A 15,383-nucleotide genomic window follows, 5' to 3' on the forward strand; every position below is an offset into this window, starting at 1 on the left:
TGGTCACCTCCTCATTACTCAGAAAACACTTCAGCCCCCCGTAGAACATGTGTGTCTTGTCCTTTCAAAGCTGGGAAGAGCGATGGTGCGTGTGAATTTGCTGAAAGGCCCGGTGGCCGCAGACAGGTGGCCAAGCTCTGCCTCGAAGCCACCCAGGGAGGCTGACCGCTCCCCTCCCATGGCCACCTGGGCCACCGCGCAGTCGGCGCTGTCCGCTCCAGACCCCTGTTGCACTCCAGTTGCTTGCCGGGGGGGTTCTCTGAAGAAGAATCAGGCCTCTTTCAAGGATTTCTAAATGTGTCTTCCATGTTGGCTCTGTGGTTGAGCAAAAGACACTTGCTCTCCCTCTGCCTGTCAAGCCCTAGGAGAGAGGATTAAATCCATACTTTATACGATTCTGAGAAGGATTTTTTACTTAGAGGTTTTCTGTCTCTAAAACCCTAGCCCGTATCATGTTTCTAGTGTTTTCTTTTAGAAACCCAGGCACACCTGGCTAAATGGTGGGCAACATCAGAAGCATGAACAGTGGGCCTGTCATCACGGCTCGGACCTAGAACAGGGGCCCCATGTGCCATTATGTACGATGCCTGGGACTCATAGTCACCGATGGCTCTGGGAGGGAAGGGGCCCCATGATGGAGTTCCTCGAGCTGGAGCTGTCTGGATACAGCCCTACGGAGGGAGGGAGCCTCGCCCACACTGGGCCCGGGCCATCATCCGGCTCCTCGCCACGAGGCTGGTGGTGCCCAGAGCCCGGCATGGGCGGCTCTAGCGAGAGCAGCTGGAGCCTCCATGGATCTTCCATCCCCTCTGCGGTTAAAAAGGGAAGGGGACGGGGAAGGAGGAGAAGAAAGAGGGCGGGGACCCTCTAGACTTCATGACAGTGGGGGACACAGACTCGTTCCTGCCAACCCTTTCCCGGAGTTCTGCCCCAACAAGGGCCCCCGCCTGGCTCCAGTCCTCTTTCTGGAACATATGGCGCTGCGGCCCACTCGCGTCCCGGGCCCCCTGGGACACCAACCCTCCCTCCTTCCACAGCCTTTCAGACGGAAGGAAAGCTCTACCTGATCCTGGACTTCCTGCGGGGAGGGGACCTCTTCAGCCGGCTCTCCAAAGAGGTACGCGGGGTGAAGCGCGGGGGAGGTCTGTGTGCGGCGCACGTGCCGTCAGAACGTGTGAGAGCGTGTGCGAGGTCAGTGTGCGTGCTGAGTGGGAGAGAGTGTGTGCGTGATGTGCACGCCGAGTGTGAGCGTGTGTTGTCCGTGCTGTGGGGGTTCCATGGTGTGAACGTGTGTGTGTGTGCGCATCTGTTTCAGAGAAGTTGCAAGGTCACGCGGAGACGCGATCTGTTGTCCGTGAGAGATGGGGAGCAAACAGGTGCTTCCGGGCGCCCGGAGCACCGACCCACGCGCTGTGTGCACTGCCCCATGGGGAGCGGATGGAAGCAGAGACGGGCTTATGGTAGCGGCTGGGGACACTGTTCCCCAGCATCTCACTCCCGCCACGGGAAGGTGCTGTGAGCACGCCCCCCACACATGCCGGGATGTACTTCCAGAACGTCTAGTCAGGCCTCCCCACGGGAGAGGAGGTCTCCACGACCGCTTCCAGCCTGGGGCTTGTCCTCGACCACAGTCCTGACGAGGGATGTTCCAGAATGTCACCCAGGGCAACACGAAAGCTCTCTGGCCCCTGACGGATGTGAAGAGCTCTGTGCTTTGCAGTGTGGAAAAAGCCAGTCTTCTGCCTCAGACCCCAACAGCACAGGGCTTAAGCGCCAGCGGCTCTGGGCGGTTCCTTCAGAGGAACCGCGGCGAGGAAGGCAGCGGCACGTCGGGACGGCACCTTGCCCAGGTCTCCCGTGCCTCCGGGGCCGTCTCACCCAGCACAGCCTGGCTTACTTGCCTGTGACCGTGTGTTCAAGCTGTCCTCTCCCCTTCTCTGGCCCCCCCACTTTGTGGCCAGGAGATCCTTCTATCCTGCGTGGACTCCGAAGTCAGCAACAGATCCAAGTAGAGCTGGAGGGTCCCAGGGCCCACGGGCGGCTCTCTCCCGCTCGCCCCGGTTCTTAAGGGCCCCTCAGACCGGGCACAACTGATATACCGGGGTCCTTGCAATACAGGCTGGGCCGTGAGATCCTCCGTGAACCAAGAGCCCTTCTGGAGCAGGTGTCTGGAGCCTGTTTGCTCGCATGTTCCCAGAGATGCAGAACTTCGGCCCCTGCCAGTCTCTCCCCCGATAAGTAGCAATTTCCCTTCCCCTCTCAGGCCACGTGGGCTTTGGTTTTGTCAGCGTCTGACATGACCTACACTGTCATTGGGCTTCCTGACCAAAAGGCAACAGTAATTAGCAAAAAACACCTCCCAAGGGGAACGTGTGTCTCCCATAACACCCTTTATCTCAGAATAAAGGCAAAGTCGTCGAGTGTGGGCGCACCAGACGCTCGGGAACAACGTGGGAAAGTGTCCTCTTTCTGTCCTCCTTCAGCAAGGCCATCGGACCACATCCTGTGTGTGTGGGTCCCTGTACTGACGTCCTTCAGGGACGCGCATGGCGGGGTGTTTCATTTCTGCACGGAGGCTCTTTGTCACTTGTACGTGGGGACGATCCTGAGATGGGCCCCAGGAACTCGACGAGGGGCGACACGCTCTGAGCACGGACCCGCAGACCAGCCGCTCCAGAGACAGAAACAGGCAGTCGAGAGTATGACCGCTCGCAGAATTGGACCCCACGTCAGCCCACAGACTATGTTAGCCGATTTCCCAGCCAGGAAGGGCGCCTGTTGAGCACGGGAGCTGGAACAGGAGGTTCCAGAGGCCAGAAGGGCAGTGAGGGTTGGCAGGTCCCCGAGGTGACCACCCAGGACCCCGGGGCCACCGTGAGTCCTGGCCCCCATGGGAAGCGCCCCGTGTTCTGCCTGCGCCCACCTGACCTGGTCGCCCTCCGGTTCCCCAAACGGCCCTTATGCTAACTCTGCGCACCCCAGGCAGCCAGCCGAGGCACAGTGGTTCTTCCTGTGTCTGCGTGCAGAGCAGGGATGCAGGAGTCCCATCAGTGACACTGACGGTGATAGCCTGGCTTTCTAGTTGGCAGCTTTAAATACGAGCAAGTACAAGAGGTGCGGAAACATCTGATCCTACCAAGCACAGGAGGTGTGGAAACGTCCCCCGACGGTGGCTCTGAGCGGTGCTGGGCACCTGGCCTGGTGGATGCATCTGCTCGCCTGAACCTGGATGCCGGCTCCGGGACGCTGCTGCCCACGGGTCCTTCTCAGCCACTCATAGTAAAACCTCAACCCAGAAATACAGCCCAGAGCTCCATGATGCCTGGGGTCGAAGGAGGAGGAGGAGACTGAGTGCCCCACTTACGGGCTAATCGAGCCATCTTTGTAGGGAACGGCTCTTCTGCCTTCCCTGATCCCCAGACTGGAGAGAGCTCCTGTGGCCTCTGTCAGAGCCGCAGGGCAGGGTGAGGGAGCCCGAGACCTTCCGCAGAGCAGAACCGAGTGGAGTCCCTTGGCGGGTGACTCTGATGTTGTCTGGCAGAGAGTTCTTCGGAACAGACCAGCCGCAGAGTAAGCCCAGCGACCGTGTTCTGTCTTCCTAGGTGATGTTCACCGAGGAGGATGTCAAGTTCTACCTGGCTGAGCTGGCCTTGGCTTTGGACCACCTCCATGGCCTGGGGATCATCTACAGAGACCTGAAGCCTGAGAAGTAAGTGAGGACGCGGCCTCCACACCCCCCTTCTTGCTGCCCCTCTCGGGAGCCGCTGCCCTCTGTCTGACCCCCACATGGGGGTGCACAGCAGGGAGGAGGCTGGGACCCTCCTCCTGCGGGAACCCCCCACCCCCCACGCCCCCCCATTCTCCCACCCCCCCACCCCCGTGAGGGCTCCGCCTGCTGGTACCACACGGTGCCCGGATGGTGTGGCTGATGTGCATCCCTACGGCCATTTCCGGTGGCGCCTCTGGCCTGATCCCTGTGGGGCAGGCCAGGCCCCGTCCCTGCTGTGCGGGGAAGGCCGGGCAGGCCAGGGCACCCCCACTCCTCCTGCTGTGGGGAAGCTTCAGGCGTGGCTACCTCGGTGCTAGTGTCTCTTCCAACCTGGTCCCTTCTGTGCCGTCCGCCCGCAGAGCCCAGAAGCCTCCCAAGACTCCCACGGGCCATCTCCGGTGGCCGTCAGACGAGCTGTGCAGAGATTTTCTTTTTTCTTTTTTCTTTTCTTTTTCTTTTTTTTTTTTTTTTTAAGATTTTATTTATTGGACAGACAGAGATCACAAGTAGGCAGAGAGGCAGACGGAGAGAGAGAGAGGGAAGCAGGCTCCCCGCTGAGCAGAGAGCCCGATGTGGGGCTCGATCCTAGGACCCTGCGATCATGACCTGAGCCAAAGGCAGAGGCTTAACCCACTGAGCCACCCAGGCGCCCCTGTGCAGAGATTTTCTAAAGGATGGTAGGACCGGTTCCCCAGATCTTCCAGGGAGATTTTGCATGTCTTTGGCGGTGATCCTCCCTAACATTGTAGGATATTTGAGCAATCTGTTTTCAATTGAAAGATGAAATTCCCTCCAAAATCACAGTTTCCATTTCAGGCTTTTTCTCATTCCCGTGTCGAGCTGACACAAAGCAGTGGGACTGGTGCGCACTCTGTTGGGTTCAGTAGGACTGACTGACTGTAGTCCCGGAGGCGAAGTTGCTGATTTTCTCACTCAGGATTCACTGCCCCATGAGACCATTGGATTCCACCCACCAAGGCCGAGGTCCACGACTGCCCCCGGTAGAGCCTGGTGGGACATCAGCTTTGGGCCCACGGCAGCCCGTACCTGCAGGCCGACTCATCACCGAGGACTCAGAAAGTGGGCTTGCACACAGCCCCTCAGCCCTTCCTCTTTCATGGGCGCTGGGCTGAGGAAAGGACAGCTCTCCCGGCTGCCGTGTTTGCTGGACGTGCTGGTCGCTTACGGGAAGCGACTGGGCAGCGTGTGTCCACGCAGGATGCAGAGCGCGTCTGTCCCACACCAGCAGGACGCTCACATCCCGCGGGGCTTTGACGTACGACCCACAGCAGTTTGCCCTGGTCGAACATCACTGGCCGCGCACGTCCGTCAGTGCCCCAATAATTGCACAAGGCCTTATGTCCAGCGTCCCTGCGGGGAGAACAGTAGCCTGTCAGGTGCCGCTGCTCCCCCGGTGAGCGGTTGTGGGAGGCGGATCTCAGAGCTGTGAGCCCCGGACTCCGGGGAGTGTGCTCCCTGCTTTGCTCTCGCTTTAAAGGTCAGAGGGATCTTTACAGCTAAAGATAGTAAGGTTTCATCACAGACTTGGAGAAAGAAGATTTTGTTGTCAAATAGAATTAGCAGGGGATTCATCTTGAAAGCTGCTCGTTTCTGGGCAAAGATTAAGTCAAACTGAAAAGCAAAGATGAAAACATTCACCTCTTTCTTGACAAATTGTCATCTTAATGATGCTCTCTAACATTTTCCTTCACGTTTCAATAAAATAGTAGGTCTCTCTCTCTCTCTTTTTTTCTTTGTAATCCCATGGCAGACTTTTTTAATTGTGCTAAGAAAAACAGTAGAAAATTAGCACCTTTTTAAAAAAGAGTATTGCTTTTTTTTTTTTTTTAAGATTTTATTCATTTATTTGACAGAGAGAGATCACAAGTAGGCAGAGAGACAGGAGGGGCAGACTCCCCACTGAACAGAGAGCCTGATGTGGGGCTCGATCCCAGGAACCTGAGATCATGACCTGAGCCAAAGGCAGAGGGCCAACCTACTGGGCCACCCAGGCGCCCCTAGAAAACGAGCCCCTTGACCCTTTGTGGGTAAGGCTCTGGGGCCTTGCACATACTTGCGTCGCCGTGCGTCCACCAGTGCCGTCTGTTTTCCAAACTCTTTGCAACTTGCAAAACTGAAACTCTGTCTCTATGAGATGCTCACGCCCCCTGCACCTCCCCGCCCAGCCCCTGGCACCCTTGACGTTCTGCCTCTGTGGATCTGACTGCGCTAGGTCCCCTGTCTAAGTGGAACATACGTTTCCTCCGTTGCGCATGGCTCACGGCACTCAGCACCTTGTCCTCGGGTCCATCCGTGTGCTCGTGCATCAGCACGTCCCCACTCTCCCTGTATGAACCTCGAGGCCGTGCGGTGGTTTCTCTCCATTCCACTTCCTGGTCTCTTTAAGGCTGGACTGGCACCCCCAGGAGCTGATGGGACAGGATTTAATTACAGCAAAAATAATGAAATGGAAGTATAGGAGCCCTGGGGACCCTGAGGGCTGACAGCCTGGAAGCAGGGCTTCCCCGGGTGCTGGCCTGTGTCCCTCGCTCTGCCCTGCAGTGAGGGGCGCCCTCCCATAGGAGAGCAGGAAGAGCAGGACGACACGTCCTGTAGGCTGATGCTCTCGGTGTCCCACGCCGGTGGGGCAAACGCTTGCACCTATGACAAGGTGAAGCCCGCAGAGCGCCAAGCCTCCATGAGGTGGAGGTCCCAGGTAGCATAGGCTTCCCGGCAGACCTTGGATCGGCCCCGAGAGGCAGGGTGGGGCTCACAGAGAGCTTGTGGGAAGAAGAGCGCACCCCTGGCCGTTGAGGGCCTGCCTGGATGAGGAAAACTTCCAGAGGCTCCAGATCCCCCCAGGCCGAGGCCGACCTGGACCCTCTCAATCACGTTCCTCACGCAGGACGGTCTGAAGGGTTCCTGAACCTTCCTGTGGGCTAAAGGAGGTCTCGAACCTGCAGGTCCCAGCTTTTGCCTCATTAATCCCAAACACTATGGATCTGAATCCACTCGTGACCCAGCAGAAGCTGCTGTAAATCCCGAAGCCCACGTCTGCACGTGGCCGGCGACTCTGTGTGGGAACTGCTCCCCAGCCTGGCCCACTGTGCCCCCAGGTCAGCCCGCCACCAGGCTTCTTATAAAGCATCTGTTTTCTGCCCTGTCTTTCAGCATCCTGCTGGACGAAGAAGGACACGTTAAGATCACAGGTTCGTAAAACACAGCGGTGTCCTGGGACCTCAGCTCGGCCCTGCTGAATGCGGGGCAGCTCAGAGCCCAAGCCCTCGCAGACCAGCACGTGCCGACCGCTGAAGCTCCGTAGAGCTCCGTTCCGTTCCGTGCGTGCGCGTCCTCACCGCCTCTAGAAATGCTCAGACTTTCCAGGTTCCCTGCCGTTCCTCTCTCCTGACCAAAGAGCCTTCCCTGCACACTCTCACCCCTGACTGTTCCATTCAAGAGTGATGACGCACAGTGCTGGGGTCAGGGCAGATACCAGTGCTGTCCCCGGAGCACGTCCCGACACTGTGGCCCCTTCCTGGCTCCAGGTACCTCATGGGAATTCACATGGGAACCTGCCTTCCTCCGTGAACCTCACACCCCTCTCGTTGCCCCCAAATTAGATCGACCTGGAAACACACACGCCAGCTCCCGGACACCCATTGTATTTACTTCCTCTTGCTGCTGTCTCCATCGCCGCCGACCGGGTGGCTCCCAGTAACACACCTTCTCCATCTTATCGTTCTGGAGGCTCCAGAGAGCCCATTCTGCTGCCTTGTCCAGCTTCTAGGAGCTGCTAACGTCCCTGAGCTTGTGGCCCCATCCTCCCTGCACAGCCAGCAGCACAGCATTTCCGAATCCCCAGGACTCTGCCCCAAATCCACATGAGGGCCCTTGTGTCACGGGCCCACCAGGATAATCCAGGATAACCCCCGACTCAAGATCCGTGGCCCGTCCCTCCCGCAGGACCCCTTTGACCAGTGAGGTGACCTGCTCACAGGTTCTGGGGTTTTGGGTGAGGGCGTCTCTGGGGGCCATCCCCCCACCAGCTGCTGTGCTGACCTTCTTCTGCCTCATGTCCCTCCACACCCGCTCCTGCCTGTCCCCCAGTTGGCCGTTCTGCACTAACACTCTCCTGTCCTGCCCTGGAACCTTGTCCCTGCTTCAGGGTACCTGGTCAACCCCTGTTGCTTTCTCAAAGTGTCCCTCAGCACTCCTGCCGGAGACCTCGTCCTCCCTGCTCTGTGGCCCCCTGTGGTCGCGCTGCCCCTCTCTTGCTGGCCTGCCTCCCGCCACGCCCTGTCTCCTCCAGGGTGGGCTTACCCCGTCTTCGTGGATCCCCGGGGCTGGGCGGAGGGCATAGTAACTGGCAATAAACATGGACTACGTATTTTTTACATGCCTCTCAGTGCTCAAAGTTCGGTCTGTAAAAGTCCTCATGAGCTTCCATGCCAGATCGTGATTATGCCTTTCGGCGAGCCCTGAGCCCACCTGGCCTCTGAGATCATGCCGTCGGGGTCCTGTGGCATGAGATTTAAGATTCTGTTGATGCTGCAGAAGTTCTCTGCCAGATGAGGAACTGAACGTGTCCCGTAGAAGTCACCCTTGTGCCTCGGAGCTGGGATGCATATGTGGTGCTGCCGTGTCCAACTTACTGATCATATGACTGCACTTGGGCTTTCTCTGGTTCAATAATCATGGATTCTGCTGTTATTAAGACTATTATCAATCGTAATGTGGTAACTTGCCGTTTTGGCCAGGCAAAGCAGCCCACCCCCCACACTCCGATGTGCAGAGCGAGCCCCTCACGCTGCGGGTGAGCAGACCCCCCCGTGGGTGTCTGATGTCCTCACCCAGCACTGGCCTCACGCCATCCCGACGGGGTCCTGGAAGGAACGGGTAGATATCATCCTTCTTCCCAAACGTGCGGAAACTGAGGTGCCCACCCCTTAGAAGCAGGGCGTTCCCTGCGTCCTTCACCCGCCAAGTGCGTGGACACACGAGCTTGGGAAGAAGGTGGGACGTGCTGAGGGTTTCTGGGGAAGGAGAGGGACGCGCTCGCTGCGCTCCAAGCAAGTACCCCGCGGTCCTTACAGACTCACAGGTCTTCCCTGCCTGCCTCACCGCCAGGGACTTCCTTCCCCAGCAGCCTGAACCTCCCTTCCAGCCCCTTCCTTCAGAGCGACCCCTTCCCTCCCAACGCGTCCCAGCAGCTCCAGCCAGCGGCCTCCCCCCACCCCTGCCCACTGGCCGTCCGCACCAGCATGCCCGGGGCCACCTGCTGCGCCTCTGAAACAGCGAGGCTCCTGGGACTTCGTGTCGGTCTCTGCAAAACGCAGTTCCTGGTGCCGTTACAGGTGCTCCGGGCTTTGCCGATTCCCGAAGGACCTTGAGTTGGGAACATACCCGTGGGGGCGTGAGGACGCCTCATCTGAGGAGGGTGCGGTGGCCGGGGTAGAGCCGGTGGAAGTCACGCTGGCGACCCGGAGGCTCGTGGGTTGGGCGTCCACGGGGAATCGGTCCCGGTGCTCCCCGACTCAGGCAGTGCCCTGTGCTCTCTCGCTTCAGACTTCGGGCTGAGTAAGGAGGCCATCGACCACGACAAGAGAGCCTACTCGTTCTGCGGGACCATAGAGTACATGGCGCCCGAGGTGGTGAACCGGCGGGGACACACGCAGAGCGCCGACTGGTGGTCCTTCGGCGTGCTCATGGTAATGGCCTCCCCGGTCCGAGGCGGCGTCCCTCGCCCCTGCTCCCCAGAGCACGGTCCCGTCCCCAGGGTGGCTCGGAGGTCTGGGAAGGAGCAGGGAAAACGGGGCCTGAAATGCGCACAGGCAGTGTGTGCCTGAAATGCGCACGGGCGGGGAGGCCACCGTTCCCTGCAGCCTCCTCCCCGGCCCCCCCGAAATTCCCGCCCCCGGGAAGCAGAACCAGGATGCAGGTAAGGTCACACGTGGACTGCGAGTCAGACCTTTCCACTGAACGTTTTCACAGGCTGAGCATGAAGGCTGTAAGGGATGTGGGGGCTTTCGTATTAGAGACATCTTTCTTACGTCAAACACAAAATCCTTCTGCTTGGTTACAAAAATTAACATGAGCCAAATACACATGGAGTGAGACATTTTTACATCTACGTCGAGAAACTTGAATTTGCTTTAGCTCGTGCCTGTTCACAGACCGAGTACAGACCCGCATACCACCTAGCCCGCGGGATTCTGAGCTAATACAAGTGGTGTCGGCTCCTTCCCCGTCCCAGCTGGTCCCTCCTCTCCCTCCGTGCTCCCCTGGCCCTCCAGCGATCCTCCAGCCGGCACTGTGCCCGGGGCCCTCCGTGCTCCCCGTGCCCTCCGTCCAGACCAGACTTTTTTTTTTTTTTTCCACTTACCCCATTTATTGTGTGCAGTTGTATGTCAATTATATCTCAATAAGGCTATGTTTTAAAAAACTAATTTTATACAACATGGTACAATCCGTACTCACTATATATATTGAGGTATGGAGAAGAAAATTATTGCTTTCTTAAATTCATGATGAGAAGCATATTATATTTAGTATTTATAAAATTCACATCTTAATTTGTAATATGAATATCAAAAAAGTTAATATTGGAAATGTCACCAGAACAGTATGACATGGTTAATGGCAGTAAAACTTCTAAGATTTTTTTTTTTAGCTGCCAGTATTTTTACTTTTTTTTTTCCCAATTTATTTATTTTCAGAAAAACAATATTCATTATTTTTTCACCACACCCAGTGCTCCATGCAAGCTGTGCCCTCTATAATACCCACCACCTGGTACCCCAACCTCCCACCCCCCCGCCACTTCAAACCCCTCAGATTGTTTTTCAGAGTCCATAGTCTCTCATGGTTCACCTCCCCTTCCAATTTACCCAAATTCCCTACTCCTCTCTAACGCCCCTTGTCCTCCATGCTATTGGTTATGCTCCACAAATGAGTGAAACCATATGATAATTGACTCTCTCTGCTTGACTGATTTCACTCAGCATAATCTCTTCCAGTCCCGTCATGTTGCTACAAAAGTTGGGTATTCGTCCTTTCTGATGGAGGCATAATACTCCATAGTGTATATGGACCACATCTTCCTTATCCATTCATCCGTTGAAGGGCATCTTGGTTCTTTCCATAGTTTGGCGACTGTGGCCATTGCTGCTATAAACATTGGGGTACAGATGGCCCTTCTTTTCACGACATCTGTATCTTTGGGGTAAATACCCAGGAGTGCAATTGCAGGGTCATAGGGAAGCTCTATTTTTAATTTCTTGAGGAATCTCCACACTGTTCTCCGAAGAGGCTGCACCAACTTGCATTCCCACCAACAGTGTAAGAGGGTTCCCCTTTCTCCACATCCTCTCCAACACATGTTGTTTCCTGTTTTGTTAATTTTGGCCATTCTAACTGGTGTAAGGTGATATTACAAAGCTGTGATCACCAAGACAGCATGGTACTGGCATAAAAACAGACACATAGACCAGTGGAACAGAGTAGAGAGTCCTGATATGGACCCTCAACTCTATGGTCAATTAATCTTCGACAAAACAGGAAAAAATATACAGTGGAAAAAAGACAGTCTCTTCAATAAATGGTGCTGGGAAAACTGGACAGCTATATGTAGAAGAATGAAACTCGACCATTCTCTTACACCGTACACAAAGATCAACTCAAAATGGATAAAAGACCTCAACGTGAGACAGGAATCTATCAGAATCTTAGAGGAGAACATAGGTAGTAATCTCTTTGATATCAGCCACAGCAACTTCTTTCAAGATACGTCTCCAAAGGCAAAGGAAACAAAAGCGAAAATAAACTTCTGGGACTTCATCAAAATCAAAAGCTTCTGCACAGCAAAGGAAACAGTCAAAAAAACAAAGAGGCAACCCACGGAATGGGAGAAGATATTTGCAAATGACAGTACAGACAAAAGGTTGATATCCAGGATCTATAATGAACTCCTCAAACTCAACCCACACGAAACAGACAAACACATCAAAAAATGGGCAGAAGATATGAACAGACACTTCTCCAATCAAGAAATACAAATGGCTATCAGACACATGAAAAAATGCTCATCATCATTAGCCCTCAGGGAGATTCAGACCAGACTTCTGACGCTGGGAGGGTCACTCGGCTGGCGTGAGGCCCGGCCCTGTGCATCCCCAGCCCAGCTCCTGGGTGTCCCAGGCCCAGCTTCCATGCGTCCAGGCCACCTGCCTTGCCACTACTCCACCGGCCTCACTTGCCGGATGCAACCCCCAGAACCATGTCTGGAGGGGGGATTCAGAGGCGAACCTTAGCTTGGTTCTGTCTTGTGTCTTCTTGGCACTCTGACCCGTTGCTGTTATCAGTCTGTCGTCTTCTGTTGTGAAGACCTCCTCAGAGCGTTCCCCAGCCCAGGCCTTCCCTCGGCGCCCCATGACCTTGCACGTGGACTCCCATCACCGACCACTGCGCAGGCTCCGTGAACTCCGTGCCCTGTGGGGGGCAACACGGCTGTGGGCTCCCTGGCCTACCCTCCACCCGGGTCCCCTGCCCTTCCTTGTCCCAAAGCTACAGGAATGCTCTGGACTTTGGGGAACATCACACAGAGGTTCTTGGCTTTTCTAAGGGAGACCTGGTTCCAGTGACGGTGTGGCATCGCTGACACACCGGGGACTGGGTGCTGGGCTTTTCTTACTGAACTGGTGGCATCATTTTTGTCGAAAGAACCCACAGTCGGTGTGTCAGAGCCGCTGGGGGAGCCCGTGGCGCAGGTTCCGGCCCTGTGGTTTCCGTCGGTGGCCGGCGGCAGGAGGAAGGCTCGCGGCGGAACTCGCTCAGAGTCTGGAAGACGCCTTCGCGTTTTATCTGAACCAAAAAAATCTCGACGTTACATGAAGAGACTGTTCTCTCCCATTCTAGAAGTGGAAATAAGGCTCTTCAGTGATTGGTTTAAGATCACATCATGGCTCTACAGCCACCTCTTCATTTCGTCCCGGCCACCAAGCCCTTTGGCCCCAAGGGGCGCGAACTTGCAGCCAGATCTCAGGATTCCTGCGTTCGGCACTTCCTGTGGACAACACAGGGAATGACTTCCAAATTACCATTTGCAACGGAGGGATGGGTCTAGTGTGGCCTTTAGTGTCGTGTCTGAGCTTGGCTGCGGAGGGAGGTCTGCTGAGGGCACGCTGTGTTTACACGGGGCGCTCCGCTGGCTTCGTCAGAGGCGGGGAGAGCCACGGAGGGAGCAGCCCAACGTACGAGCTGCACGCTGCAGGGGCCACTGCCCGTCCCTTGTGTTTCTCCACTGAGGAGCCACTCCCGTGTCCTCTGATGATCCCCAAGGGTCCTCCAGAGAGATCCTATGAAGACACCTACATTGATGGGGGAGATCCTCGTCCTTGAACAAACGCAACTGTCTGAAGTTGGGTACTTGTCACTGGACAAGAACGTAAGCCCTCGTGAGGGTCTCCATTGCCACGGCAGGGCACTGCCATCTCCCCGCTGGTCTGGAGCGCAGCCTTCAGGAGGACGTTGGGGCTGCGTTCCGTGTGCGCTTTGGAAGCCTCTCCTGGGTGCTGCGGTGTCACGCAGGACGGCACCTGGGGGCTTCTCCCGTTCTCCGGCACCGGGCGTGTTGGACAACCGCAGTAACACCGCAGCTGTCTGTGCGGATCGTCCATACGCGGACGCACACCCAGAGCTAGTTCGGGGCCACGGTCTCCAGCAGCCCCGTTTTCAGATTCAGATGCCGCTTGCTCTTGAGTTCGTGTTTAAGACTGGTCAGCCGAATGAACGCAAACTGTAGGCTCCCTTCTCTCTTCCAGAGAAGCTTCTCAGTCCGCGGCTCTCGGCACTGTCTGGGCTCCTCTGTTTGGGACCCCAGGGCTGGCCCCTTTCTTCAGGTTCGTTGGATCCCTGTAGATAGGGTTTCAACCCCAGCACTGTTGAGGTTTGGAGCTGGACGGTTCTTTGGGTGGAGGCTGTCCTACGCCTTGTAGGGTGGGAAGTGGCATCCCTTCCTCTGCTCTGGCCCCAGCCCCTCCAGTCCTGACCCCTAGAACTGTGCCCAGACCTCGGGAAGTTTCCCCTGGGGGGCAGAGACGCTCCCAGTGGAGAACCACTGCTTTAGATTCACCAAAACACTTATCTTCCTGGAAACCCCATAACCGCTCCTGGTGCAGCTCCCCTGTCTCTTTGGGCTCCCTCCATGCACTTCAGTTTCCTACCTTGAGCTGACTTGTGAATGCGTCCGCTGGGGCAGCCCCGGCTCCTGGGCTGGAGCATGAGACCCCACGGCAAGCCCCAGTTTATATGCATTTGCCCGGGAAACCTTGGCCAGTCTCAGTTTTGTCCAGCGCCAGATCGAAACTCTTACTATGTATAACGTCCCAGGAAACCTCACCAGAAGTGCCCTGGTTTACTGACGTAGTTAAATACTGAGACGTTTCTTGTTGAGAAGAGTAATACTGAAATGATGTCCTCGGTCCTCGTGGGATGGGAAGGGAACCCTTCAAGGGGCTGGAAGCGAAGCTGAAGCAGAGAGACACATGTGGGCTGAGAAGGGACGTGGCTTCCCCGTCATCACCGGCACCGTCCTCCTCATCACCAAGCGCACGTACGCCGCTGTGCAGGGTGTTCACAAAGGGTTCAGGATTTCCCCCTGTGCTGCGTGGGGAAGAGCGACGTAGAAGGCAGGTGGGCGGGCCGGGGGGAGAGAAACACGAGGGATGGGCTCCTGGGCGCCGTAGTCCAAGCTGAGAAGCAATCAGTAGGCAAATGTGTGCGAGTTGCTGGTTGAGTCGTAGTAAATAGTCGCCCGACGCGCAGACTTTAGGACGGGCTCCGTTCTTGGAGCACCGAGCAACAGCTTCCTTGTTTCACGTGGCCTAAAAGGCATTTCCTTGAAACGGATTTCATTCATAGTAGACTCGAGGAAGAAAGGACAGAGGGGAAGAGGATAGACCCAAAATAGGAGGAGAAGGTTCTTTGCTAATACGATTCTATTTTAAGAGGTATTTTAATTTCTGGGATCAACTTGCAAACTTTCATCCTGTTTTCGGGACGGGCAGCTCGCCTGTCAGTGCGTTCCGCCTTTCAGTTTGGTCGTGTTTGTCCGCCTTCCCCTCCTGTCCCGACTCTCTCGCTCCGCGTTTTTATACTTACGTCTTGCCCGATCGCCCGCGGTCCGTTCTGTGCTCCCTCGTCGAACGAGTGAGCCCGGGGCAGACACGCAGCGAGCAGGAACCTTTACATTTGTTTGAAAATGTTCCTTTCCCAGCGCAAACCGAGAGGGTCCGTAAAGCCTTAACCGCATGCGTTTCTTTAATTTGGGATTTCGCTCCTGGTAGCGCATCGCAAGGAGAGCTCCAAATCTTGGGAAAGCTTTTAGGTACATTCCAGCCTTCCTTACAATAGCAGGAAATTGGAGTGTTCTCAGTGTCCAGCGACAGATAAACGCATTTTGGCACATCCACATGGAAAGTGATATGATGAAGACTTTATGATCAGTATGGGAAGTTTTTATCTTATTCTGTGAAAAGTGAGTATATAAAACCATGTTTAAAAAAAAAAAAAACAGCTTCTCGGAAGAACTAGAAGGAAATAACGTGTTAATTGTGGC

General features: G+C 55.9%; 1 protein-coding gene across 2 annotated transcripts in view; it reads left to right on the top strand.

Moving 5' to 3' along the window:
• Nucleotides 1-15,383, top strand: part of RPS6KA2 (ribosomal protein S6 kinase A2) — a 300,515-nt gene that overhangs the window by 238,060 nt on the left and 47,072 nt on the right. For both annotated transcript variants that reach the window (XM_044242450.1, XM_044242461.1), the window contains 4 exons: nucleotides 1,038-1,117; nucleotides 3,603-3,709; nucleotides 6,941-6,978; nucleotides 9,335-9,477. In XM_044242450.1, coding sequence (XP_044098385.1) covers nucleotides 1,038-1,117; nucleotides 3,603-3,709; nucleotides 6,941-6,978; nucleotides 9,335-9,477 — 368 coding nt within the window. The remainder of the gene's footprint in view (nucleotides 1-1,037; nucleotides 1,118-3,602; nucleotides 3,710-6,940; nucleotides 6,979-9,334; nucleotides 9,478-15,383) is intronic.

The sequence above is a fragment of the Neovison vison genome, chromosome 1 (genome assembly GCF_020171115.1).
Source record: "Neovison vison isolate M4711 chromosome 1, ASM_NN_V1, whole genome shotgun sequence".
In the NCBI taxonomy this organism is placed as follows: Eukaryota; Metazoa; Chordata; class Mammalia; order Carnivora; family Mustelidae; genus Neogale; species Neogale vison.